The sequence below is a fragment of the Perissodus microlepis genome, chromosome 20 (assembly GCF_051167445.1).
Source record: "Perissodus microlepis isolate ML-2025 ecotype Zambia chromosome 20, ASM5116744v1, whole genome shotgun sequence".
Taxonomy (NCBI): Eukaryota; Metazoa; Chordata; class Actinopteri; order Cichliformes; family Cichlidae; genus Perissodus; species Perissodus microlepis.
This window is the reverse complement of record NC_140480.1, coordinates 29,283,084-29,311,002: the sequence shown is the minus strand read 5'-3', so window position 1 is coordinate 29,311,002 and position 27,919 is coordinate 29,283,084. Positions and strand designations below refer to the sequence as shown.

The 27,919-nt window shown below is 41.3% G+C and overlaps 1 protein-coding gene across 1 annotated transcript in view; it reads left to right on the top strand.

Moving 5' to 3' along the window:
* Positions 1-26,133, top strand: part of vwa5b1 (von Willebrand factor A domain containing 5B1) — a 37,840-nt gene extending 11,707 nt beyond the window's left edge. The window contains exons 9-22 of the mRNA XM_084917042.1: positions 586-696; positions 1,952-2,154; positions 8,576-8,690; positions 8,912-9,097; positions 9,352-9,553; positions 11,837-12,033; positions 12,778-13,024; positions 14,825-15,118; positions 15,586-15,723; positions 17,494-17,628; positions 18,216-18,287; positions 18,733-18,802; positions 21,217-21,340; positions 22,140-26,133. Of these exons, the coding sequence (XP_084773168.1) occupies positions 586-696; positions 1,952-2,154; positions 8,576-8,690; positions 8,912-9,097; positions 9,352-9,553; positions 11,837-12,033; positions 12,778-13,024; positions 14,825-15,118; positions 15,586-15,723; positions 17,494-17,628; positions 18,216-18,287; positions 18,733-18,802; positions 21,217-21,340; positions 22,140-22,772 (2,727 nt within the window). The 3' untranslated portion in view covers positions 22,773-26,133. The remainder of the gene's footprint in view (positions 1-585; positions 697-1,951; positions 2,155-8,575; positions 8,691-8,911; positions 9,098-9,351; positions 9,554-11,836; positions 12,034-12,777; positions 13,025-14,824; positions 15,119-15,585; positions 15,724-17,493; positions 17,629-18,215; positions 18,288-18,732; positions 18,803-21,216; positions 21,341-22,139) is intronic.
* Positions 26,134-27,919: the final 1,786 nt, after the last annotated feature.

Here is a 27,919-nt window from a genome sequence, read left to right as displayed (position 1 = left end):
CAAACTCAGGGTCATTCAAGGTGGATATATTTTTTACCATGTTTATTTGGCTGCTTGTGCACTGAATGTGTCCTGCGATGTGATGCTGGCAGGTGTTCATTTGTGACTCATACCCTGGGTTTTATTGAAGGTGTTACTACACAGTCTGGGCTTAAGACCAAGGTGAGCCTGACTGCGATATAATGAATATTTACCAAGAAGTACTGCAGAATAGCTTTTAATACATCTATAAAATTGGAACATTATATTTCTGTGTTTCTGAACCTGAAGGAATGTTTTATTGGAGATTGTGCAGTCGATGAGGTATTTGTGATATCCACCTGAACAGAGGTAAGTGGTATTCTTCTAGAAACGGCTCCTCTCCTGTAGAAGAGGCGGTGATGGATGAAATGATACTGTATCATGGCTCTCACTCCTCTCAGGCAAAATCTGCTGCGGAGCACTGACAGCTGTGTAGAGCACATGCTTCCATTTAACCACGCATTAAGCAGAGGAGTGTTTTATTTTTTGCTTTTAGAATTTCAGATTTCACATCAGTCTTTGTTCAGGTCAGGAACTAATGCTGCTCTCTGTCTTTTTTTGTAGGATGCCATGGTGGTTAATCTGAAGAGCCTGGTGCCTGGCTGCGTTTTCAATGTCGTAGGATTTGGATCTACATTTAAATCACTATTCACGACAAGCCAAAGCTACGAGGAGGTAATGCTGCTCTTTATAACGATAATGAGATAATCATAGCTAGTTTATTGGTCAAGGGTTGTAGAACCCAGACAAAGCCTTCAGGGACAGGAAGTAGGGTAACACTGTGCAGCTCAGAGTGGACATAAGTATGTGTACGCTTAAACGCCACATAGCCAAATATACAGATTCTACCTTGAAGTAACCGCTGGATCTAACTTGTTACCCAGTGTAACAAGTCAATTCAAAGCCATAAGCTATGAAGATTTTTGTGGAATATGATTAAAAATAAAAAAGATGTACAAGTTAATGGACAGAATCCCATTGAAAACTCATTACAAGACTAAACAGCAACTGAAATTAGTATCAATAACAGTTTTAAAGGTTCTAACTTTCTTTAACTCTCTTTGTACTTACTTGGTGAAAACGCTGGTAATGTTGCATTCAGTTAAAACAAACAAAATGCCTCTCGGGATCAGGTATATGTCCTTCTCACTCACTATTGTTGGGATTTAGTTGGCCAAGCTTTAAAAACCAAAACTGTTACTTCAGCCAGGCCAAAAACATGTTTGTTTCTGCATTAAAGTTAAGCATTTTAACACATAAGTCTATGGGACTCACTTTTGGATCTGGCTTCAAGCGTCCATTTGAGGAACTGCAGCTTTTAGGACACTTTTCTGCATTGCCCTTGTTTTTTTTAGCCCAGTGGATACATCTTGTGTTTTTTTCCCTTCCTCCAAAGGAGCTCAGTGCTGTAGCCACCCACCAGAAGGCTATCAACATATTTTGGCTTCACTTCTAGGAGCTGTCATGTCTTGACAGCTCAACAAAACATCAGACATCCCCATACACAATCCACACAAACAGTGTTTTATTTTAACAATGAATCTCATTGTTCTTAACATTAAGCAGGAGGATATTTTTACATCAAACTCCAAATTAGTTTCTCCGTGGCAAAGTCTAACAATCCCTGAATCACAGCCCTGATTAAGCCTAAGGACTTAAACTGTAGTTTACCTTTTATTTTGAAGGCTTTTATGATTCACTTTGAGCAATCTTTATGAAACAGCCAGCTCATTTTAGCTTCAGTGCTGATTAATAACTGCTCAAATCTCAGAAATAATACAACCCTGTCTTCTTATTTTAACACCTCTATCCTTGTGAGCAGTACAAACAGTTTTTTCTGACTTGAATAAATATAGATCTTTGCATTTTGTGTGTTGTGCGAGTACAGCAGCATTATGTCTTGAATTAACATCTTATTTTCATGATCCAGGATGCCCTGGCCATTGCTTGCGAGTATGTTAGAAAGATAAGAGCTGACATGGGGGGGACGAACATCCTGGCACCGCTCACATGGATCCTGAGGCAGCCTTTGATCAGTGGACACCCCCGCCTGCTCTTCCTGCTCACAGACGGTGCTGTCAGTAACACGGGCAAAATTATCGATCTGGTCCGCAGTCATGCACGCTACATCAGGCAAGTATTAATGTTAACACACGCTGAATGTTAGACAGAATAACGAATAGCATTATTAGGGATATCGTCACTGTAAAACCTGTTCTGGTTTCCAGACATATACAAGCAACCCATTTGATGCTAAAGGCACTATGCTGTTGTAATAAATCCTTGCTTCTTATGCAGATAGCAAATGTGGAGCTTGCCTATACTATAAAATCACATCTCAGGGTTAAATGTAGGACCTGATTCTGCAGCTGTAATCCTTTCAAAATGAAATCTGGCAACATGCAGCTTGTGTTATTTCATTTCAGCTTCGAATTCTTTTTTTTTTTTTTTTTTGTGTCCCGTTTGGATCTTTAGCCATCAGAATTGTTGTCTTAAGGCCAAGAAAGATGCCAAGCGGATTTATTTTACCAAGTGGATCATCATGGCCTTGCCATATTGGTCCATTTGATTGACCTTTATTATAATTATGTATTTATTTTATTTTCGGTTGCTACAAACGGGACAGACGTGACTGGGGGATAGGACAGGGAGAAAGAATGAAAGAAAGAGAGGGAGAGAAAGAAAACCAAAGGGGAGAAGAGACGGTGAGAAGGGGGGGAAGAAAGGAAAAAACAAACAAACAAACAAACAAAACGCCTGGATCACCTGTATGGAGAAAAAAAACAGAAGAGAAAGCAAACAACAAAGAGCAACATAATAAAAACAGCACCATCACAATAAACTAGCTAGCAGTAGATAACAGTAGATACTAAATAATAAACGATATTGTGCAGCACGCAAGATAGACAGCGCACAATGTGCTTTGAGGCAGCAGCCAAGAAAGGTGTAGTCCGCGTCTGTGAACACCCGTGTGTACACCTGTGTGCATACCTGTGTGGATCAGCATGCTTGTATTCCAAAGGTTTCTCCATGTAACGATCTGCTAGGGAGTGTGGGGAGCCATAGCCCCGTCCACCAGGGTATGAAGCAGGTATGGAGGAGATCCAGGCCCCAGATATCCAGAGGCCCCAGAGTACGAGGACCACCAAAGGGGGGGGGAACCGTGCCACCCTCCTGGGAAGAGCTGAGTAGAGCCCCAAACGAGAGGTCACCCCGCAGCTACGGAGCAGAGGCCAGAGGGGGTTGCAGTGGCGTGCCCGCGGGCTCCGCCGGCAGCCAGCTGTGCCAGAGAGGACTGAGCTTCAGGCCCAGAGGCCAGAGGCCTGAGGGCATCCCACCCCCTGGAAGGAGCCCAGCCGGGCCACAGGCGCCCGGCCCCGCCAATCGGCCACCAGGAGTGAGCCGGTACATGCATGAGCGCCCAGCCCCAGATGACAAGGACCACCAACACACCAACATCTAAGGGCATCAGCCACCGGCAGGGAGTGTGGTGAGGGGAGATAGGCCTCCGTACTTTAGAGGGCCTGAGATGTACCCAGAGAGGTTGAGTCTAAGACCCAACCTGACATATAGACACAGACAAACAGGCACACGCGGACACAGACGTGCATTCCCACCCCCATATGCACAACCAAATACTCGGCACTCACCCAACGTGTAGACAGACACAAATAGACACTGCACAGACAGTCGCACTCCCCAAACATACTCTATATCCCAGGTCCAGGTACCCCCGCCCCCAGAGGGGCAAGCCGCACCTAGACCCAGGAGATGTAACCCTTCTCTCTGGGGTGGAGGCAAGCGGACCACCTCCTTATCTGCAGTAGCAGGGAGGCCCCGCATCCCAGACCCCAGTCTGACGGCCAGCACCTCCTCCCAGCCCCCCAGCCCTGACGGCTAACAGAACCGGGGTGAGTGAAGACCTCAAACCTCCCTACGCCCGCTCATATGTAATGTTGTTGTGTGCTGTTCTAAAGTGCATTTAAAACTCAGGAGAGCATGGTGCTAGCTTCCTCTCAGAGAGCAGCACGGCTCCTCCCGAAAACCCTCAGTGTCTAAATGCATTTAAAATTGAGGGTAGGGCACCAGCGCCAGAGGTGGGTTGGAGTACAACGACCATCCTCTGGATGCTGTAAAACGTGCCCACCCCCAAGGCCCTATATGTATGTGTTATGTGAGAGTGTGAGTAATGTGGATGTCTAGGTTGCAGAATAAAATTGAGGCACAGGCGGCCAGAAGGGGACAGAGGGGGAGTGCCTCCCCTGCACCCTGGTGACATACCTGCACCCCAAGCCCTGCGTGTGTGGGTGGGTGTGGTAGAGCGGGAATAGGGAGGCAGCTGAGGATGGGGAGGGAAGAAAGGGAGGGGCAAGCGGCCCCTCCCTGGGGCCAGCTCCCCCGCTGACCCCAGTAGGCACCCCCAGGCTCTGGAACCCACCAGGGCAAGGAGGCCCAGGCCCATCCGGACCGGGGCCCGCAGCAGCAGCACTGCCCAGCCCCACAGAGTCCGGGGCAGCCCACCCGACTCCACCCCAGAGAAAACTGCACCCACCCCATCATCCAATCATCTCCCAAACTACACAAGACAATAGACACCCAGGTTGAGTTCATTCTCCCCCTCTCCTATATCTCTCCCCCCACCTGCAGAGTGAGCTCCTGTAGTGAGGAGACCACCTGCAAAGATGTAACAACCTCCCCACCAGTTAGAGAGCCCCCTAGTTGGGCCGATGCACCAGAGGTCCCCTGCACTGGGGCTGAGCCCCCCTGCACCCACCCGCCCACTGCTCCGGCGACACAACAGCCAGGACCCAAGCCCCCAAGGCCCGGCCAGCACCCCAGACCGGGGGGCGGAGCACCCCCAGACCCCCAAGCCTCCACGCCCGTCCCGGACCCTCCCAGGGGCAGCCAGGCTACCAGGCCAGTAACCAACGTCCGCCAGCACAGACCCTCCCCCATCTCCGCTGTACGCAGCCACAAGGAAAACACCATCCAAGAGCCCCCCCCAGAGCTTCTAACCAGGTCATGGCCACAGCCCCCAGGTTAGGCCCTCCAGGGAAACGTCCCTAGGGACTCCCCAGACGCCCTAAGGCCGTCCCTACCCCCACATCAACCACAATAGCGAAGGCAGGACCAAACCATGACCCCCCACCCCCACTAGGTGATGAAGCCGATCAAAGGAGCCCAAAGGGATTGATCAAATGTGATGGCAGAGGTTGTATCAAGACTAATGTGATCTATTAGATGGTTTTTATATTGGTTAGAATTAAGATTATTTTTATTTTTCCAGTTAATGAGGACCATTTTCTTGGCAATGCATAGGGCCGTAAAAACAACGTGGGCTGTGTTTATTTCTGCAGTGACCTCATCCAAGTTGCCCAGCAAGCATACTAAAGGGGAGGCTGGAATGTTACATTTCAGACACTTTGATAAGTCGTCACATATCTCACGCCAAAATCTCTGAACTGGTGGACAGAACCAAAGAGCGTGGATGTAATTGTCCGGTGTATTTGCTGTGCAGTGTGAGCAGTTGTTGGAAGGCGTATAGCCCATCTTGAACATCCTATGACCAGTATAGTGCACTCTGTGTAATATTTTGTATTGTATTAATTGCAAACTGGGATTTCTGATCCATTGAAAGGTTTTTAAGCATATCTGAGACCAAAGGTTTGGGTCTAAGTTGATTGATAAATCTGCTTCCCATTTTGCAATAGGAAGGGATATTGATTCATCTATTTTAGAAAGTGTTCTGTATATTTTAGACAATAATTTGGGGGGTTTTAGACTAAGAAATTGTACCACACTTGGTGGTGTTTGTAATTCAGCTTCACTGGGATTAAATTTCTTTTTTACTATGGATTTAATTTGTTGATATTCCAAAAATCGTTTCTTGTTGATCCCATATTGTATAATTAGTCTGTCAAACGAAATAAAGTCTGTTCCTTCCAATATATGTTCCAAGTATTTAATTCCTTTGAAACTCCAATCTGAAAAGTTTATCATATTATTGTTTTGTAATATGTCCGGGTTGTTCCAGATAGGTGTACGTTTGCATGGGATTAATGAAGACTCTGTCATTTTTAGAAACTCCCACCATGCTGTCAGAGAAGAGCTAATATTGATGCTTTTAAAGCATTCATGTCGTTTGATGTTTGAGCTGATAAATGGTAGATCTGAAATTTCTAGGTTATTACATAGTGCCTGTTCTACATCTATCCAAGGTTCATCTAAGAAGGTGTGTTTAAACCATCTAGAGATGAACTGAAGCCTGTTGGCTAAAAAATAGTGATTAAAGTTAGGCAGATCTAATCCTCCTTTATCCTTGGTCCTTTGTAGTGTTTTTAAGCTGATACGTGGGGGTTTATCTTTCCAAAGGAATTTAGAAATGTACGAGTCTAGAGATCTGAACCAATCTTGTGATGGCTTATTTGGGATCATTGAAAATAAATAGTTTATTTTTGGCAAGATCATCATTTTTATAGCGGCGACCCTTCCCATGAGTGATATGGGTAAAGATTTCCATCTAGCCAGGTCGCCTTCTACTGTCTTTAAAAGTGGGATGTGGTTTAATTTAGTTAATTCTGAAAGTTTAGGAGAGACATTAATACCTAAATATTTTATATTTCCACATTGCAGTGGGGAAGGAGAAGAATTATGGAAGGAGCAATTAATCGGAAGAACTGTTGATTTCGACCAGTTAATTGAATAATCTGAGACACTTGAGAAGGAATTTATCAATGCAATTACCCCAGAGATATTGGTTTGTGAGTTTTGGAGAAAAAGTAACACATCATCTGCATAAAGGCTGATTTTATGTTCTATATTCTTACATTTTATGCCCTTAATTGTTGTAGCCTGTCTAATTGCTGCTGCTAATGGCTCAATAAAAATTGCAAACAGTGAAGGGGAGAGTGGGCATCCCTGTCTGGTGCCCCTCAGAAGAGAGAAGCGGGAGGATGTTTGGTCATTTGTTCTGACACAAGCTGTTGGGGAGTTATATAATATTTTTAACCAGTTTATGAAACAGGGTCCGAAACCAAATTTATGTAAAGTTGCAAATAGAAATTTCCAGTTAACTCTGTCAAATGCTTTTTCTGCATCTAAAGAAAATATTATGGTTTCAGTGTTTTTACTGCATGAGTAGTCTATTAAATTAAGTAATCTACGTGTATTTGTTGATGAGTGCCTACCTTTTATAAAACCAGTTTGGTCAGGATGAATTAAAAGGGGGGTTATTTTCTCTAATCTCTTTGAGAGAGCTTTGCAGATTATTTTAAGGTCTACATTAATAAGGGATATTGGACGATAGCTTGAGGGATATACAGGGTCTTTGCCTGGTTTTTGTAAGAGACTGATATTTGCAGAGTTCATATTTGGTGGTAGTCTACCATTTTCTTTGATTTCCTGCAACATCCTGTGAAAAACTGGTGCCAGAATTGTCCAGAATTCTTTGTAAAAATCTGTTGGAAAACCATCTGGACCTGGAGCCTTATTATTGGGCATACTTATCAGAGCTTCCTGGAGTTCACCTGGCGTCAGTGGCGAATCCAGTGCCATTGCTTGGGTGTCTAATAATTTTGGAAGAGTTATGTTGTCGAGAAATTGATCAATTTCGTTTTTAGATGGGTTTATTTGTGGTGTATATAAAGTTTCATAGAAATCCCTAAAAATGTTATTTATTTTTTTAGGATCATATATTGTATTCCCAGATAAATCTTTAACAGCACATCTAGTTGTTTTTTCTTTAAAATTAAATCTGGCAACATGCAGCTTGTGTTATTTCATTTCAGCTTCGAATTCTGATTAAAAACCAACAACAAGTCAGTGTGAATGAGGAATTAAAAAAGAAAGAAAGGAAGCATGTGAACACCGGGTTGAGCTGTCGAGTGAGAGGGAGCACCAGTGGAACAATAGATCTGCAGTATGCTGGGAAATCATTTTATTTTGCCACCTGCATCTAAGTCTCACACTGAAAAAATCCTGTCCTGAGTCACTCTGGACATAATTGACTTTTGTCTACTCCCTTTTAATGGACGCCTCCCCCCAGACGATTGCATTAGGCACACGGAGCTTGGCCAAACCATCAGCACTTCCTGGGCCGTAATCGCTCTATGCTTGCAAATAAGAGGCGCCATTCAGAAACAGGCACAAACAACGATCAATCTACATTTTTGTGAATCCACGATGGATTTTTAACTGTGTCGAGGGAGAAATTTCTTTTTTCAGTCTGCACTCTCTGATTTAATTAAAAATGCAAGCTGGTGCAATGAAATTAGGCAGCTCATCCCTCTGTGGTAAATGAAATATGAATTGTAAAATCGTTTGCTATCAGCCAATCTGCCTGGAGAACTATTTCGACTTCAGTTTCACCAGAAGACATTGTAGGCTTTTACATAAAGCTACTGAAGAATTATATTATTTCTAGTTCATAAATGTCTTTGCAGCATCTCGTTAGTTGTCTTTGTGTTGTGCTTGCATTTTGGGAAGACGCTTGTTGTCATGCTCGTGTGTTTCGTGAGCTATCCATGGAGCTGCAGTGTTTAATGTCTTTGTGCAGATGTTTTACGTTCGGCATAGGACAGAATGCTTGCAGGAGGCTGGTGCAGGGGCTGGCGACAGTTTCCAAAGGAACAGCGGAGTTTCTCGCTGACGGAGAAAGGCTTCAACCCAAGGTACTAATTTCCAGCTTTGTGTTGCTTTCCTAACAACAGCCAACTATACCGAGGGCCGCTGGAGAGCCATTATGCAGAGGTTTCAAAGCACCAAGTGTCCGCCACTGATACCAATTAGGAAATCATATCTCAGAGACACAATTCACTTTATGTTTTGGTCAGAGAGAAGCTGGCTTTTATAGTGGAAAGTCTTTTTTAGTTGGCTTGTTTTCATTCCACAGATGATAAAGTCCCTGAAGAAAACCATGTCTCCTGTACTCAGCGACATTTCCATCGAATGGCTCTTTCCTGAAACCAAAGAAGTGCTGCTCTCCCCTGTGGGCAACACTTTTCTGTTTCCAGGGGACAGTCTGATTGGCTACAGCGTGGTTTGTGATGCCACCCGCTATCACGACAACCCCAAATCTGTAAGACACCTCTTAACAAGTGACAAATGACAGCATGCGTGTTGATATTCTGTTTTGTAAACACTTCAGAAAAGGAACATCAGATCACACCATGTTTTTCTTGTGTTTATGTTCAGTGTGATAAATCATTTAATCATTGAAGTAAATCCTGATGGAGATATATAAAAATATAAAAGCAGCTCTAAGGAAGCTTTTAATCAAACCTTGTGAAAAAGTCTCTTTTTGCATGTGTCACCTACTCAAAATTGAAACAGGATAAGAGGAGGCGATACAGCATGATGCGCTCTGTTGAGTCAGCCAGCTCAGTGTTTTACCACTCTCAAGAAGAGGACCCAGTGAAGACAGCTGGTGACAATCTGGTTTCACACAGGGAGGGCCATTCTGGAACTCTGTATGATTTCTACCAGGACTCCATGATAGACAGCAGCCCTGTCGGCACAGACCATGACCCCATGGGTAAGAACTTACGGCAGAAATGAGTGGTTGACTCCTGAATGAGGGGATTTCTGTTTTTCTAAACTATAGGTTTGCAGAATGTCAATTTGTGTGCTCCTATTCTTGCAAATTGCTGTAATTTAGGTGTAACTATGATTTCCATCCCAACTGCTGAAGTGGTGCGTTAGTCAGACTAAAATGTGTGTTATATGATTGACAGGAAATTTTGCGCAGGTATTCACGTAACCCACAGGATGAGTCATATTGAATTTTATGATCCTTTGACATTTTTCATCCAGCGCTGCTATGAGGTTTATATTTGTGGTTTTGATTGAAATGCCTTGACAGCTGTTGGATGGATTGCCCCCAAATTTAGTGCAGACATTAATGTCATCCTGAAGGTTTTTAATAGCTGTAGGTGTCCTTTAACTTTCTATAAGGTTAAAAACAATTTGTCTAGTACTTTGCTTTATCACCTAAAACCTGCAAAACTATTCCCAAACCCACCAGTCTAATTATACCTCGAAGTGTAGGAGGTGAGTGTGCTGATACGCTAATCTAATGGTTCTCAAATGTTTTCTGGCATGTCCCACTTTGGAAGCTGAAAAAAAGTTCATCCCACACGCCACAATTTTTATTGATTGCAATGAACAAAGGATCCATGTTTTATTACATTTTACTTAAATAAAAGTGCAAATCAGCACAGACTCACCTTCACTTTCACTTTATAGATTTTACCTGGCTGTTTATGATGGCTGCCCCACAGTTTGAGAACAACTGCATGAATCCAAGCATGGTAATATTGTCATTTTTGGCAAGTTGCTATGTGGGTGTATTTTTTATTTTTTAAGATTTGGCCTCAAGAATCCCAAAGAGAGATGTTTGTCACAGATATATATTAGTCACTTGCAACAAAATGACTTAGGTGGGGCCCTCTTAAAGATGTGAGATTTATCCTACTATCACTGTTAAATTTGCACATTGATTGCTATGTCTGCTAATCAGATGTGCCTGTGAAGGTTCGCAGTCATCCAGGTCATCGTAGTCTAAGGAGCTTGGAAAGAAAAGTATCTGGACTTCTTTAAGTTTTCTTGAAGATGTTTCACTTCTCATCTGTGAAGCTTCTTCAGTTCTAAGCGCAATTGGTGGTGAATCCTAGATTTTAAGCCTTATGGGAGTGTCCACAAGAGGGTCATGGACCCCCTATTGATCTTCTACCTAACCATGAGCCAAGGTGTGAAAACGAGTGTAGTTCACAATCAGCCAAGGTTTCAGGTGAACCCACTGTGAAACCTTGCCCAACTCCTTCATATGATGAGGTCAAAAGGCCCAGGATGTTAGTGGGCGTTGAGGTTTCTTGGAAGGGATCTCAAAACTGGATTATAGATGGCAAACAGTTGGTGTCGTAAGCCAACGTCTCAGTTCAAAAATGGTCGTTCACAGTGGACATAGATGGCTTCTTTCACTCCTCTTTCAAACCGTCTGTCTTCTCTGTCCAAAATGTGAACATTCGCATCCTCAAAAGAGTGACCTTTGTCCTTTAGATGCAGATGGACCGCCGAGTCTTGTCCCTTGGAGGCGGCTCTTCTGTGTTGTGCCGTGCATTTATGAAGTGGCTGTTTGGTCTCGCCAATGTAGAGGTCTGAGCATTCCTCGCTGCACTGTACAGCATATGCTACGTTGTTAAATTTGTGAACTAATCAGATAGTTTTAAAAGAGCTCAAAGTAGGGCGGTTGTTCCCAGACTATGGGGCCTAAAACCTGCAGTAGGAGTTCTGCAGTAAGGCTAAGCAAGAATGATGCATTGCCCTGCACTGCCAGAAAGGCAGGGAGTAGTTTGTAAAAGGAATGCCAGGTTAATATCAAGCAGATGATGAATCATTTTACAAATACCAAAACAAACACTATAACATATGGAGAGCCTTATCTTACCATTGGCTTACCCACATGGTGGGTGATGAAGAGAGAACACAGTGTGCTCAGAGTCTCAATATATTAGCTTCTGACAGCACAAAGCTGAGAAAGGTAGGAGGCCAGCTGAAGCCTTTGTTTGTCTATTTTTTTTTCTAAAGTTGTATTTCATTTTTACTTTACAGCGAGTGCTTTGTCTGTAAATCAGGGAGTTTGCAACCAGGGATGTAAGTGTGTTTAGGTACATTGGAAACAAATGTGGTGAACTTGGCATTTTGATTTAGTAATTACCATTTCAGTGTGGTGGAACCTACAATTATGTGTTTCACGGTGTTGTGAATTCGTTATCTTTGTAATTTTGTGGAATTTTTTCATTTTTGAACAAAACATCAGGTTTAGATAACACATCACCGAGAAGGCGTGCCTATAGTACCAACCAGATATCAGACTACAACCCAGCGAAGAAGGTCTACACTCCCAGTGACTCCAGCTCTGTGGCGGTGAAGAATCCACTGAGGAGAGCCAAAGTCCAGGAGCTGATAGGTCAGATGAGCCCTGAATATGATGCACAGTGGAGGAATGACTACCAGGTGATCTTTAACAGTAACAGCTTCCTTTTTAGTTTGCGTTTTAACTGATTTAACAGCTGAAACATGAGCACAAAAATAAACCACTATCAGCTGTACAGGCAGGAGACTTTGATGATGATGATGGAGTTGTCATGATGTCATTGTATAGAAACTGATATTTATATTCAGACCCTGCTGACAATTAAACCGAGTCTTGTCTGGACTGAAGTATAATCAAGGACGCACTAATGCGCTCTCTTCAGTAATGAAGGGCAAAATTTATGAATTGCAATGTAGTCCGACTATTACTCGGGGAATGTGTCAGTATAACTAAGCAGAATTCACTGGACTGTAAAGAAATTATCTTCTCTTGTGAATCCAGTTGAGGATTCAATATATTCTTGCTTGATTAACTGAGTAAATATAGCAAATTTCAATTTTCTGCACAAATTAAAAGACTAATATAAAAGATTTGGAACCCTCAGGCTTTTTACACTAATCAAAAACTCAATGCTGTGATGGCCATTCTTCCTTTGTTACGCTGACATTTTCTAAACTAGAAAATTGTCAGTTGCCCTGTTGCAATACAACGCATGGTTTGCAGAGTCCTTATGTAATTATTCACTTGAAAGCCCCCTGAAACCTGAGCCTGAGTGAGCACACAGAAATGACCAGAATTACAATTAGTAGGCGAGGTTGCAAACCTTATTAGACCTGTGATAGGACCAGGGTCTTTCGAATTAAAACTCCTTCTATTGTTTTCAGCCGCAGCTGGCAAGTCTGGGTACCACGTCTACCAGGGGGCGTTCTGCCAGCTGTCACAAGCCGCTCCTTCAACAGGAGCTCTTTCTGCAGCAGGAAGCCAATTCTGAGCATCATTTTCATCCCCAGCCACAGGACGATCCTCCGCCCAGCGGCGGCAACGTGACACCTGTGTCTCGCAATGCTGCCAGGGAAGATGGATCCAGATCTTCCACAGACAGCCCATCTCTTGGGAGCATTGGAGACACAGGTGAGAGGGAAAGTAGAACTGTTTTGCATTAATAGAAATCTCTAAAAGAAAGTAAACATTTTGAAGTTGGCCTTATTTTTATAGTGTAGCAGCTAATGGGTTGAATGTGGAGTGCATCGTTTTAGAGGGGCTTAATTACAAATGCACTGTAGCAGTAAATTAACAGAGTTAGAGGAGAACATAACCTCTATCTGTACACATATATGACTTACAGTGAGAAATTGGCTAGGGCAGAACGGTGGTTAGCACTGTTGCTCTACTGCAAGAAGGTCCTGGGTTTGAATCTAGAGCTGGAGTTAGATAAATATTGGCTAAATTGGCTATAGATGTGAATGTGAGTATGTATGGTTGTCTGTTTCTGTGTTGACCATGTTAAAAAAAAACGTATTTATTTTTTTTAAACATGTTTAAAAGGGGATGTTCATATTCAGAGGCAACCCGTGCCACCTTAAAATGATGGACCTGTCCATAGTTTACTTGGACTGTGGTACACATGTAGTGCCAGCACAGAGCTCCAGTGCTGCATCAACAACAGTTTAAGCCATAAAAAACACAAAACAAACAAAGTACAAATCTATAAAATGTCTTTATTAAGTAATTAACAAATATGTAAGAGGTCAGTGTGTCACCGCTTCCCCAATAAAGCCACCAAATGCTGAAATGCATGAGACCTATGTTCTGTAAGAGGCTGGGTTGGCACCAGAGCTGGATGGGCGATCGACTTTGATAGAGGCACATTTGATTCAGCTCACTTTGCTGTTTCATTAAAAAAGAGAAACGTGAACACAATTTAAAAAGATGCATGTCTTAAAAAGCATAGTATAAAAACACGAGACGTTTTATGATGAGACAGAAGTAGATTAATGAACTCATCACATACGAGGTCACTGACTGTGAGCACGGAATATACTCAGAATATTAAGATTTGTTTTGCAATTTTCAAGTCAAATCATGCTGTAAAGCCAGCTGCACAAGCTGATGAATAACCTCTTTTTAGTTCCAAAGAGACACATGAGGGCTACTTCCCAAACTCTTGACTTACATAGGCCCATCCACTCCAAAAAACTCCAGTGTTCTTGTTAGTTAGTGACCACAATTGGAGCACATGTACTAAGTTGCTATTACCCAAACAATTGACTTGAGCTTGAGCTGCAATACCTAATTAGACATGAGAGTGTTTTAACTTTTTCATTATCAAAACTGTACTTGTAGTTGCAAAAGTATGTCAGTAGAATTCAACCGAATTCAAAAAGTGACCTTTTTTGGATAGGCTTGGATCCCAAAAGTCAATAATGTTGATCTTGGCAAGAGTGCATTTAAAAAGCTTGTGTGTGCACATGAAAGAGAGAGGGATATACATATATGAAATGTGCTACAAAAGCTGAGATGCTGAGATGTGACATGTTTGCAGCTTGGATTGTTAAGGGCAGTGTCAACACAGGCCAGCAGGGAGTCAGGAGAATAGCATGCTCAAGCATGGCATGAGGTAAACATGATTGTAAATCGAAGCTCTGACACTCAATTCATGGGAAGAGCAGGAAATGTTTTTCTATGTCTGGGGACAAAGCACAAAATTATCTAGGAGATGAATGATAAACAGAAGAGGTAGAGTTTTAGAAAACAGTTATTAAAGTAGAAAATCAAGCAGACAGAAGAGCTTTGGAAACAGGAAATAAATTAATTCAGCACAAATCCAGTTCCATACGAGCAGCAGCAGGTAATAAGCTTAAGAGAAATAAGAAGTCCTCGCACGGCGGGATTGATAAATCCACATCAAATCTTGCTCCTGTGATGTTTCAGATGGTTATGGACACCAGTTGTGCCGAGCAGAAACCCCACAGGATACCCACGCTGCACATCTGGATGCTGCCAACCAGCACAAAGGTGACTGCAAGGCTGTGGTGTCTGGACTGCTGTGCGGAAAACCAATGAAGTGGGAGGTTGTGTTTGATATCGAGCCCTTTCTGAATGGCCGTGAACGTGAGGAAAAGGTTCACGAGGAGCTGTGGAACGAGACCTTCCACCACCTGGCCGGCCGCTCCATCATCAACGACTTTGAGCACATGGCCGATAAAGAGTGTGAGATTGAACACGGTGAGCTCTATGGGGATTCCAGTGTTTAGAAGGAGACGGGGGTAAATTTTAAGATTAAAAGACTTTGCAGCAGTAGGCCTCCTGCTAATTCAGATTTGATATTTGGCTGTCTGTCGTCTGGTTTTGGCATTTTAGATATAAAACTTTTCACGAATAGTTTGACATTTTGGCTTTCTCACTTTCTCACCAAAATCTTTTAGAGAGGACTAACATCACGGTCGTGTCTATCCATTAGATACAGTGTTAGGTGGTATGAGGTCCTTTAGAGATCCTGTTATGTGGATTTTTTTCCCTTTGCATGGAGCCAAGTGAGCTGTTTCTTCCTCTTTCCAAAGCAGTGTAAATTTTCTCATTTACTTCCTAACCAGAAAGTAAATAAGTATATGTCATTTATAATTGACTAATGTTTGGAATGATTTTATTTGATGTTATATAATATTATATATAATGCTCATTGTGTTTCACAGGGTCTGGCAGGAAGTACCAGTTATACGGTATTCACACCAGCAAAGCCTGCAATATACTGAGCAAATACACAGCGTTTGTTCCCATTGACCTGGACACAAATGAGTATTTGCAGACATGTATTGAATACTTAAACCCTGGTAAGTAACACAAATTAGGTGTGACAAGGTTCCCTTAAAAATGTTCAATCAGCTGCTTATTTTTTTAAAAGACTGCTGCTGTGCCTGACACAGCAATCTAAAGTGTGATATTTTTAGAAATGCCTTTTCTTTTCCTTTGCAGAGCATTTAGAAGAAAATATCAATGTCATTCTAACATCTCGCTGTCAAATATGAAGCATGAGATGAAAAAAAGGAAACGTTCTATGGCATTTATAGTAATTTTTTCTAAAACATCAGTCTGAAAGAGTATCTAGCCTTGATATGGGCATTTCAGGCTCAGCTCATTGACATAGCTGCATTAACATCACACACTGGTTTCAGTATCCACATTTTGAGGATTAAGCATTAGCATTTTGGCTGCTATCATATTTCTTTTGGAGCCAGACGACTGTACAATCCACAGAGACCAAAAACATTTTGTGTACCAAGCTGTAAATATGCTTTTTAGGGCTGTAAACGGAGCCAGCTTTAAGTGACACCTGAGGTACTTTAGTTTTTAGCATGTCTATGGTGGCTTCATTTTTTTCAGCTCCTGTGGTTGCCCCTTGTTTGAACCTTTCGCTTGTGAAAAGCAGTCAGTCAGAAGAAACCTGTCTTAAAGGAATCTTTGCCTTTTAAAGGAAGACGTGCTAACACGACATGTTTCAGACAGTCAGTGACCTGGAGAGCTGCACTAAAGCTCACTATTGGGTTAACTGGGATTAACTTGAAGTGTGAATTATGCAAAGCTGCTCCAGGAGAGTCCAGAGCTGGAATTCAGCATGATAGGCTCCCAAGAGCCCAGAAGCGATTTGGCAAATAGAGATCATTAAATATAAATTAAAGTAAGTGGCATGTAGCAGAAACAGACAAACAAACAAGACAAACTTGTGATTTAAAGTGGGTGGATACAAAATAACCAGGTAGCCTCAACCAGTCAAGCATCTACCAATGGGAGTAACAGATATCTTTAGTAAACATAGGATGGCATGTAAAAGGGGCTGCTTGCACAACCAGAGTGACGGAACAGGGAGTGAGTAAATTTGTACATTTGTGGCAAAAGATTTTGTGGGCAGCAATCTACTAAAATAATTAAAATAATAAAAACAATCACTACTTCCTCCAGTTGAACATGGTAAATTTACTCTTATTAAACAAAACCACCGTGAGTGAGTGGGGCAATGTACACCATATTATTTTAAACTTCTTACCTAATTATATATACTTTTTTTCTTAAATTATCTGCATGCATCTATTATACTGATACTGGCTCCTTTCCTTTTCCTGTAAAATGCACTAATGTAATTTCTAATTTACTATTTACATTCATGTTTATGCAGAAAGGGATCATTTATACTCTATAAATACAGGATAGAAACCCCTAAGACTTCTGCAACAATGGATTTTGTTAGCCATGACTGACTGCAAGACATCGCAATGTAATAATTCAAAGTTGGAAATTACAGTAAAATCAAAGCCTATAATGTTGAAAAACATATTGTTGCCACACCACATTACCAGCATGTCCAAAAAAACCCCAAAATCTGTGAAGCAGGTTTAAAAAAAATAATGGTAGAGAACATTTTCATGATTAAATTTCATGTCTAGAGTTTAAATCGCTCTTCTGGTTACTTAAAGGTTAAAATGTGTCTATGCAGCCTAAATTATCCCATGTTTATAATAAAGTGCAAATTTCTTTCTGACTGAATTACACATCAGATGCCCACAGCAGGCTTAAAAAATGTCTCACGATCAAAAATTTGTTTTCAGGTGATGGTCTGAAGAGGAACTCACACTCCAGCTCTCGCTCAGGGAGCAGGAAGAACAGAGGTTACTCCATCGGGCTTGGCCGCTCTCAGTCTGGCGGCATGTCAGAGGAAGTCGAAGATGTCCTGCTGCACAACAGTAGGCTGCATTTTTTATTCTTGGCTCACATTTCAGTCCTAGGGAAGGCGCTTTCATTTCTGGATCAATAGCCAGCTAGAGATAAAGTAGAAAGAAATGAGACACGAAGAGGTCTTTTATTCTGATGCAAGCATGGAGTATATGATCAAAGGAAGCAGTTACAGGAGCATTATTCATTGAGGAAAGAATAAGAATCATATTTATTAACTGAAATCTTGGTTTATTCAACAAGGGAAAGGTTTCGATCTTGCCTCACCAGCTCTGGGAGCTGTGAGATGTTGAGCTCGAAAAGCCGAGTGCTACTTTACATTAAAAATAATCCAGCTTCAGCGAAGGGTCACAACATTTTAAACTGATTTTTCAGTGGTGGCATAGCAACAGCGGGAGCTAAGACGAGCACGCCACTCGAGCATCTGCTTGGCACTGCCGGTTAAAAAAAGAACGTGCACAGATACAGATGAGTTGCATCTGCATTATTAGACAGCTACCACCCTTTTCCCACAAAAGAATGACCTCTTAGGTTTGGAATGATAAGAAATAAAACTGAGCACAGCTGACAGTTAAAATCTTTTTCATCATCGTCTCAGGTGGAGAAGACGGCGTCTCTCCGTGCAGCACCCCCTCCTCCGCCGGCTGGGAGAAGTGTAGCTTTGCAGAGGGTAAGTGTAACACATCAAACGGTCAGTGAGTTTGCTGTGCCCCCTCAATTTTCCCTCCACGAAGACCTTTGACATGCACTGTCTGGCGCTCTGTTGTCGTTTTCTCGGCCGCCTGGTCCAAATGAGAAACATGAGATTATTGACATTTTTAGTCCCTGTGCTTGTCAGTGACGACAGAAGTCGACAGAATTTGGTGGCTTGTATTGACAAATGCCGTCTGGATCTTTTTTGGAAAAAAATAAAGAAACAAACGAGAAGAGTTTCACCTGGAGAGGAGAGGCAGCTATGTCTTCTGCTGTCACTTATATATCAGTGGGTGTTTTTCAGCCATTTATTATTTCACACTTAGGAGGGAAAACTAAATAAGGTGAAAAAAATGCACTCCCTCACTTCTCTCTTTTCCCTTGGCTAACTCTGCCTCTCTTTGTGTCTTGCTGTCTCCAAGTCTCCCAGAGGAGTCCCTCTGTGACCTCCGACCAATCACAGAAATCGGTGGAAAGCCTTTTTTCTGCCAGGTGGGTGATTGGAGGCTTGCTGGCTGAATTAATGTGCTGAGGCTGTGCTACCACTACATTAGGAACTAAATGGGTATTACAATTCGACTGCTTCACAGGGCAGAAAATATTCTTAACATCATCTTTATCCATTCCTGTCAGCTGATTTTGGCTTTTAGCGTAAGATGTACTGAGGTTAATGTATCAGTTGAATGCAGGGTATCATTAGCTGTGACCCTGAACTGGTGAGTTACAATTTCTCCTCAACACAAAGAGTCCACAGCCATGCTTGCAGCTCTGCCAGGATGTGTTTAGGGCTGAGACACCGAGGTTATACAATGTGCTGATGCATGCGCAGAGTGAAGCACTGTTCAAATGAATGAAAGAAAGAGGCCAGATGGCATAACTGTTAAAAAATATACAATATTTTCAGCTAGTCTCTAATGGAAAATCTCCATAGCACTGGATGAAAATTGACTGATTGAAATAGCTGAGTGAAATCTGACTTTTGCTTGCCTCATCACAAGCGGCCAATCATGTTAGTTAGAAAAAAATGTGTTTGGCTGGAGGAGGAAAGATTTGGAGGTTTGCTAAAGGTGTTACTTCTGGGAGAGTATACCACTCTTGCAGGTAGAACATATGTGCTGACTGATGTGTAGAAAGTATTCTCTGAATCAACTCAAATTGTGACCTGATTTTGGTGTTAAATAACAGGTTAAAAGAGAAAGTTACTTAGATACAACCATACTGAATGGACAATGGAGATTTGTTAAAACGAGCAGTCAAGTTCAACATCTAAATATAACAGATTTAGCCATACGGGCAAATTTTTGTCTGCAGTCGCTTGCAGGTTAACATTATTCATTACTAGTGAAGAAAAACCAAAAGTACAAAAGGATTTGAGCACCGATAAGAGACAAAATCATGTAAATGCTGAGACATTTTGCAAAGAAAAAAATTTGAGATTATGTATATAAGTCAGATAAAGCCACTGCTACATCACTCACAGAATCTAAGTTGAGCATGTTGGTCTCACCCATATTACTGTAGTTAGATCAAATGTTGAAGCTGATGGGTGAACATGATATACTGCATTCTCAAATGAAATAACTCTGAAATCATAAGGCATGCCCTGCTTTTTTGTGTCTCTTTTTTGACCTTACATGGGTACAGTGGGTTATATGTGTTTTTATAAAATACAATATAAATGTTATACAGTTTGTTACATAAATATTTGGACATTTTGGGTAATCTTGCATCTCTACGTCCCCACAGTGGAAATTTAATGAAGAAGTGCTTGAACTTTAAGCTTTAATTCAAGGGTTTAACAAAAGTATTGCATGAACGATTTACAAATTACAGTCACTTTAACATATAGACTCAAAAGTAACTGGACAAACTAATATAATTTTAAATATAAGGATTGTTTGTAATACTTGAATGAAAATAATTTGCAATCAGTAGACTGCATAAAGTCTAAAACCATGAAAACGGGTCTCTTTGCCTTTGGTTTTGTATTTAATAACTAATAGTTTAATAAGAGGTGGTCTCTTTGAGTGCAAACAGGTGGATATACAATTTCTCTGCTTAGAGAAGCTCCTTCATTGCTTTTGCAGTAAGTTTTGGGTCACTTTCCACTTGCACTGTGAAGCGTTGTCTGATCACTTATGCAGCATTAGGCTAAATTGGAACAAGGTATATTGCTGTGCTATTTTTTCCAAGTATTAAAACCTTAAATGATGTTAGTTTGCCTAACTATTTTTGAGCCTTTATGCATCAAAAAATGTAATTTGTAAATAGTTGTTTACAAAACATTTGTAAAACCCAAAGGTGAGAGTGTGCAGCGTTTGATTTCAAATCCACAATGATGGAGTACAGAGAGGAAATTAGAAATTACAGAAACACTTTCACTAAGACTTTAAACGAGTGATTGAGACCATAAACTCATGAGGACAGTGTTTACAGAGCTCATAAAAAAGTGAGCAGTGTTGTTATTTTCTCATAGATTTCTACACAGTTGTACTACTTCAGGGGTTGCCCCCTAATGGTCATATAAAGGAATGCAGATATAAGGCAATTCTTCACTGATTTGACTTTTTATACCTTGAGGGTAGTTCCCCTTAAAATGTATGTGGTCTGTGCAGTTTCATATCAATCCAATAAACAGTCATTGGAGATATTTCTGCATAGATGAAGACATTTTCCATCCCTAGAAATGGAGATGCCCAGAGGCTAAAAAAACCCTCATTACCTGTAAAAAAAATAATTTTCCATTTTTTATTGGGTTATAAAACGTGTAAACTTTTACATAAAAGAAAAGAAAGAAGTTGTTGCCATTCTTTTCCCTCACAATCAGTGGATTACACCTAATGGTGGTTTGTGCTTCACATACTTTACACTGTAATTTACTTCTCCACCCCCCTCTCCTCTTTAAGGCTGGCCCTCAGCAGGACTCGTCTGCTAACTCGAGCTGCCAAAGGATTCATGTGTCGATCTCACAGCAAGTCTGGTGATTCAATTGGAGAGAGCGACAACGAGAACAAAGACTACATTCCTCTGGTGGGCTGCAGATCTTTACATGTGAATGTTTTTTTAACGTACACTAACTCGAGCTGACAGAGACTGTGAATCTGTCAGAGGCTGTTTAGACAGAGCGAACAATGAGTTCGCTCGTTTAGGCTGCTCTGAAGAGCCCTGAGGCGTAAGGTGCACAGCATGTAAGCATGCTGTATTGTAGATTTAAATGTAGCGTGTCTGTAGTCAGACATTATATACACTCAGAATAAAAGAGACTTAAATGAAATTTCTTTCTGTGTTGCAAAAGAAATTGGTATGATTGATGGATTAATAGGGTGCTTATAATATGAGCATTTAATATTATAAGACCATGACCCTCGCTTCCACTAACCAAGACCTTAAAGGGAGCTCTAATTGTTCAGCACATGGCACATTGTCTGTATATTGTTTGGCACTTCCCAGATTCAGTGGAATAAAGTATGTGTCAGAAATGAATAGCTGTAGAATAAAAGATATGTAGAATAGCTGCCCATGAAATGATTTCCTCTTCTTGTAACAGCGAGGAATCCTTGGTCAGAACGCCTCACAACAAGCTGTTGATTGGAGCAGAAAAAAACCCACATTGCAGAAGAACAGCATGAATTTGAATCAGCTGTGGACTTGCTCCCTTAGTCCTTATTTTCTATTGATACGCATAAAGACAAACAGACAGTCTGCCAACTGAAACAGATTTTAGATGCTCTCCAAATACATGCTGCCCTCTGCTTCACTGCTGAATGATTAAAGACTGCAGTAACTGAACAAATTAAATAATTTTCTAATAACTTTTTCTTCTGTACAGGTGTTGTTGCAGTTGGCTTGTGGTGCATTTCCCCTGGACGCAGCTCTGTGCGATGCCATTAATGTGCCCATGGACAAGCTAAAGTGGACGTCCCCCTTCACCAGTCACCGCACCAGCCTGGGCCACTTGTCTCACTCCAGCAGCCGCCGCGCTGAGAGTGCTGATGACGGATGCAGATCACCGTTTGAGCAAGAAACATATCAGCAGCCTGCAGATCACACCGCAGGCATTCACAGCCTGTCTCATCTGTCCAGGAGCACCTGGACGGATACTGGTCCCTCCTCGTTAGCCAGCCCATCTGCCGCTGCCAATCCCCCGCTCTCCACACTCTCCCGGGTGGATAGTGCACAGAGCTCTGGGTCAGGGGGCTTGGAAACACCATCGCCTGTAGAAAGCATGGTGTGGGCTACAGCGGTGGCCCTTGCCTGGCTGGAGCATAGCTCTGCCAACTATTTTATAGAATGGGAACTGGTAGCTGCCAAGGCCAGCATGTGGCTGAGTGAGCAGGACATCCCAGAGGGCCGAGATTTAGCATCAGTGAAGGCTGCTGCCAATCAGCTCTTCATCATCCTCAGACACTGGGATGAAAACCTGCAACTGAACATGCTCTGTTACAACCCTAACAGCGTCTGAGGCCTGTCAGTCCAAGACTGCAAGTACTCAAACCCTAACGATACTATGCTAACTGAGGCCATGCTATTCTCTGATCAGCAGTTTGTCCTCTGGAGTCTGATTTTGCATTGCAGTTGTGAACAATGTGTGTTTTCTTCTGTTTGTGTGCTGTTCCTCCAAACATATCACAGGCTCTTCAGAGGAACTACAGTGTGTGCAAGCTGTTACCTCGCTGGTGCCATATGCTGTATCTGGATCACTATTAGCAATGGAGCTATCCGAGTTATGCCACTGATTTGAGTTTGAAAGAGAAGAATGCCAGTGTTAAATTTGTAGCATGCCATCAACCATCATCATCTGACAAAAGCTATTACTGTCATCACATTGATGTAACAAGGAGAATGCTGCAAAACTATGGTAAGATCAACTGTTCCACTAATTAGTACACGCCATTTTTACAACAGTACAACATTTTCTGAATTGTTTGGATTGTGCTGAGGGGAAACAAATGTTGAAAATAATAATCTGGTTACTTGCCCTCAGTACTGGCACTCTTTTCTAATGCTCAGTGCCATTACATTGTTAGTACTATTTGCCATTTTTGCAGTTTAATTGTAGCAGAGAAAGAAAAATATGCAAAAAGCTAGAGAAAATATGACATAGGTTAACAATTTGTTTGAAAAAAATATGTGGTATATGTGGGGAAATGTGTGTATCTCTCTAGCATGTGATTTACTGTCTATATTTCATACAGTTTTTATTTTCCCGTACCTGATTATAACTGTTTTAGAGTATAAGATTTATTATTTCTTTTATTTTTACTTAAAAACAAAAACACAGATGTGGAGCTGGATGCACCAGCGGTTTGCAGGTTCAGAATTATCCTCATAAGCTGAAGGTTTGCTAAGTAATAAGGAAATTTACACTAATTTAACTCTAATTCACACAGAGATTTGTTTTTTAATATTAATTCCCTGTAATTTACCAGGTTTAACTGCTGTAAGCTGACATAAGCATTGTTATTAATCTGTTAGAATAAAAAAGTGATTACGCTTTAAGAGGTTTTTCTAAATGAAGCTTCTCAAAAAATAGCACGAAACCTACAGAAATGATTAGGCTTTTAGTACTAAGGACCACACTTGACTTAAAATATATCAAAAGCATTATATAGACAAAAGCATTGGGCCATGCCTCTTAAACTTTGAATTCAGGTGCCATATAAAATGGCTCATTCTAAAGAACCCACTGAATTCAAGCATGGTACTGTAACAGGATGTCATATCTGCAATAAGTCAGTTTGTGAAATTTCTTCCCTTCTTGCTGATTCCGAATCAGCTGTAAGTGGTATTATTGCAAAGTGGATGTGATTAAGAGCCACAGCAGCTCACACAAAGTGGCAGACCATGTAAAGATGCAGAGTGGGATGGCTGAGTGCTGAAGTGCATAGTGCATAAAGTGGCAAACACGGTGCTGACTTAATACCTGTAGAGATCAAAACCTCCACTGGCATCAGCACAAACCCTGTGTGCTGAGAGCTTCAAGGCATGGATTCAATGACCAAGGAGCTCCTGTAGGAGGGGATTTGTATTTCTGCATTAATAAATCAGTGCCGTACATGCATCATAACCGCGAGCTGTTCTGTAAACCTACGCTGTAACCTTTGCCATAACCTGACATGCTGCTCCCTGGAAATGTAACTACACGCCCCGTTGATGTAGCCCTCCCCTATTGTAATTGGTCCGTTCAGGGGATTCCTCCCCTGAGTTTCTGGCGACCTTTTTGCTGTGGTTTTTGAATGAATCAATGGAGCCATGTGCATACAACCACGAATGTGGATGTCGGGCTCTACAAGGATTCACTGCAAAAGTCTAAATCAGTCTAAATCAGCCGTAATGTGTAGTTGGCCCAGTTATTTTGTCCATGTTGTGTTTTTATGCACTACATAAAGATGTAGGAAATACAATAGTAATTGCTAGTAGTATAGTATAACAGGCAATAAAGGAAGCTAAAAGTTACTCTGTGATACTGGCTGGAGCACACCTGTCTTTAAACATAGCCGTCATCTTTATCTCAGTGTTATAGCTCTTAATTTTCATTATTGGGTCTTGCACAGTTGCAATCTGAAAAACTCGGACCATAAAAAGAGAGACAGACAGATTGCTAGAAATTAGTTGCACATCCTGCTGACATCATAATCACATATAAACATATCTCTATATATGCACAATTAAATTCAATACTTTTCTTTCCCCAGAAAGAGCTTTACTTTATAAGTTATGTTATTTGAATACAGATTTTTATTTCAAAGAACAACTCACAACACTGTTTTAATATGAAATCACTCCCAAAACTATAATACAAATTCTGGAGAGATCCCACTGTGGACTACAGGTGGATGCTGGGGTGTTGTAGAGTTGAAACCAGTAGACATCAATGCAGGGTTAGATGGTAAGTTCTGCATCTTAAATGGGCTGCCAATTTGGGAGTATGTGTTTGGTATATGATGGGAGAGCGAGGCATGTTATGTGTGCACGATGCAATCCTAAATGAGTTTTCAGGATTTAGTCGACTTAAATATTTTTTTATTGGAAACTATTTATTTGCACATTATAAAGCAAAAATCAAAAACAGTTAAACCCACTTGTAATGATGAATTTAATTATCACTTATGTTGGACCTTGGATTTGCAAACAGCTGGTGCTGCCTACTCCCCAATAATATGTACAGCGACCAAAAGTCCTGCTCCTGAAATCAAAGATAAATGGCCCCTGCTAATTATCACTGTCAAAGCTTCTTTACCTCAAGTGCCTAAACAAGGTTTAAATCAGCTGAAAATGTAAAACCTGTTCATTGCAGTAACAATTGGTTCATTTAAAAAAATATACACAGTCGATACCCTTCTTTCTGCCTTTTTTATTCTTCCTTTTCAGTCCATTTGAGCATGTTTCAGTATTAATTTTCTATTTTCCCCCCCTTGTTGCAGTGTTGCTTTACTCAGGTATTCCTTTTTCCACTCAGGCTGAGTTGCATACGTCCGTCTGCATGAGCACAGGTGTTTATGTTATGGTGTTTGATGACTCAATTGCCACATTGGAGGCAGTAGTGCAGTATTTCCCTCTCTGAACTGAGAAATACAATGTAGATGTCATATAGTAATATTTTTGTCCTGTAATTGCAGTATTTAGTGCAGCTGTAATTGAAATAAGTATTTTTTATGTACCGAGTCAGGTGTATGGTGCAGTATCTTTCAACTTGCTGTTCGTGCCTTTATAAATGATTGTTAACTGTTTGAGGCTGCTGAAAGCTTTTGCTGTGTCTTTATAATTGTGAATGCTCTGACCAGCTCTGAAGGTGCATGTAATAAAGTAAGTCTACAACCAAAGAGCTGGGGCTCAAGTCATTATTGTTCCTCTGCTACCATGAAGGCAGGCCTCATGGACTAATACTGTGACCCTTGTCTTTTTAAGGATCTCCTGCTATGCTGATAATTCCAGGTTTACCCATCGGTGTGTCTCACTAATCTTCCTCCAAAATGAAGGAAGCACAAATGTCAATTACCAGTGGAGATGTCCATTTTGCATATACTTTATGGTGACTGGACAGTAAGTACTGTGGGGCAAACAAACATGAACAATTTTTATTTTGATATATTGGCCAGTAATGGCTTTAGAGAAATGTCATCAAATCAAATCATATCATGTAAGTACACCACAGAGAGCACTCGACGAGCTGAGGGAAGCCACTGATCCTGGGCTTCCTACCTGCAGGAAATTCTATATTAATAGACATACGATTATTGCCAATATTATAAAAATGTAACCTGTAGTCAAGTACCACAATAAAGCTCTACAGAACATCTTCAGTCACATTGGTCTCACAGCCCTGTCTGACTGTGGCCTGCTGTTTATTTCAGTACATCAGAAAATTACTTGGAAACATGACACCACGGTGGCCGTAAACCAGCTGTGAAATGGAGAGATTTTAGTAGCGAAAAAGGATACGCGTTGCACAATGTGAAGAATTAAACTGGGAAAAAAGTAACTCTGTATGTACCTCTAAACCTATCAGTATATTGATCACCCAGCCACAAGTAAGAGCCCCACAGAGGTGCTCTTCAAAAGGAAAATCAGGAGGAAGCTCCCAGAAATATTACCATCACAAAAAGATTTGGAGACAAGACACAAAAATCCTTAAAAAAAATCAATGGCCTACACAGGCAACAACACCAGAGCAAAAATACTCACCTATGACCCTACAACTAGATTTTACACGTTATACATATGACCAGGATGCTACACCTGATTAGATTTTGTAAATGGAAACAAACCTAGAAGCTAGAAACCTTTCTGGTCATGCACTATAAATTAGAGGTCACTTATTTAGAATGATGGTCCATGATGGTACTTTTATGTGTTCATCAGTTTTGACAAGGTCTCCAACACCACTGGATGAAATGCAGCCCCAAACCCTGAAGGAGCCTCCACCATGTTTCAAAGATCACAATTGTACCTAAAAATATCTAATTTTGGATTAATCTCATGTTCATCTGAGTTCTTGTGTCATTTGGCATACTTCAGCCTTTTCTCTTCATTTTACAATTCAGTAGATGGATCAACAGAAAGACCAGATGCATTTCTCAGGTCCCGTGTCAGGTCTTTGCTGTATTTCTCACTTGACAGGAGAAAAATAAGAACGTTTGGAGAAAGGGAGCAAAGTTGTTGGACTTCATGGTAAGTTTGGACAACATGCTTCTATAACTTGGTTCCAGCTGATAGCTGCACTCATCCTGCTGGTTGCTAGGGGCTAACGTTTGTATGAGTAATGATACATTCACAGCAACTGGAAAATGAAATTTTGCTCTTGCTTTGACTATAAAAGCACTCTGTAAACTGAAATTGTGATGCTGGAAAGTTTGGAGAGCAGTCTATTAAAAACTCTTTGGGCTTCACATTTCACACACAAACGCCTTACAACATTTCCCATCACTGAACTGAAGTCAAGGTGACCTGAGCTACACTGGTTGTATTCCTTCCCCCGAGTGACACGGTACAAGTCTCATTAACAACAAAAAGCAGCCATAATGTGGGTCCTTGAAATCAAAGAGGGTGATAGTAATTAGGATGACAAGGCACCATTTACACCATCCACCCTATTACAAGGTAAAACAA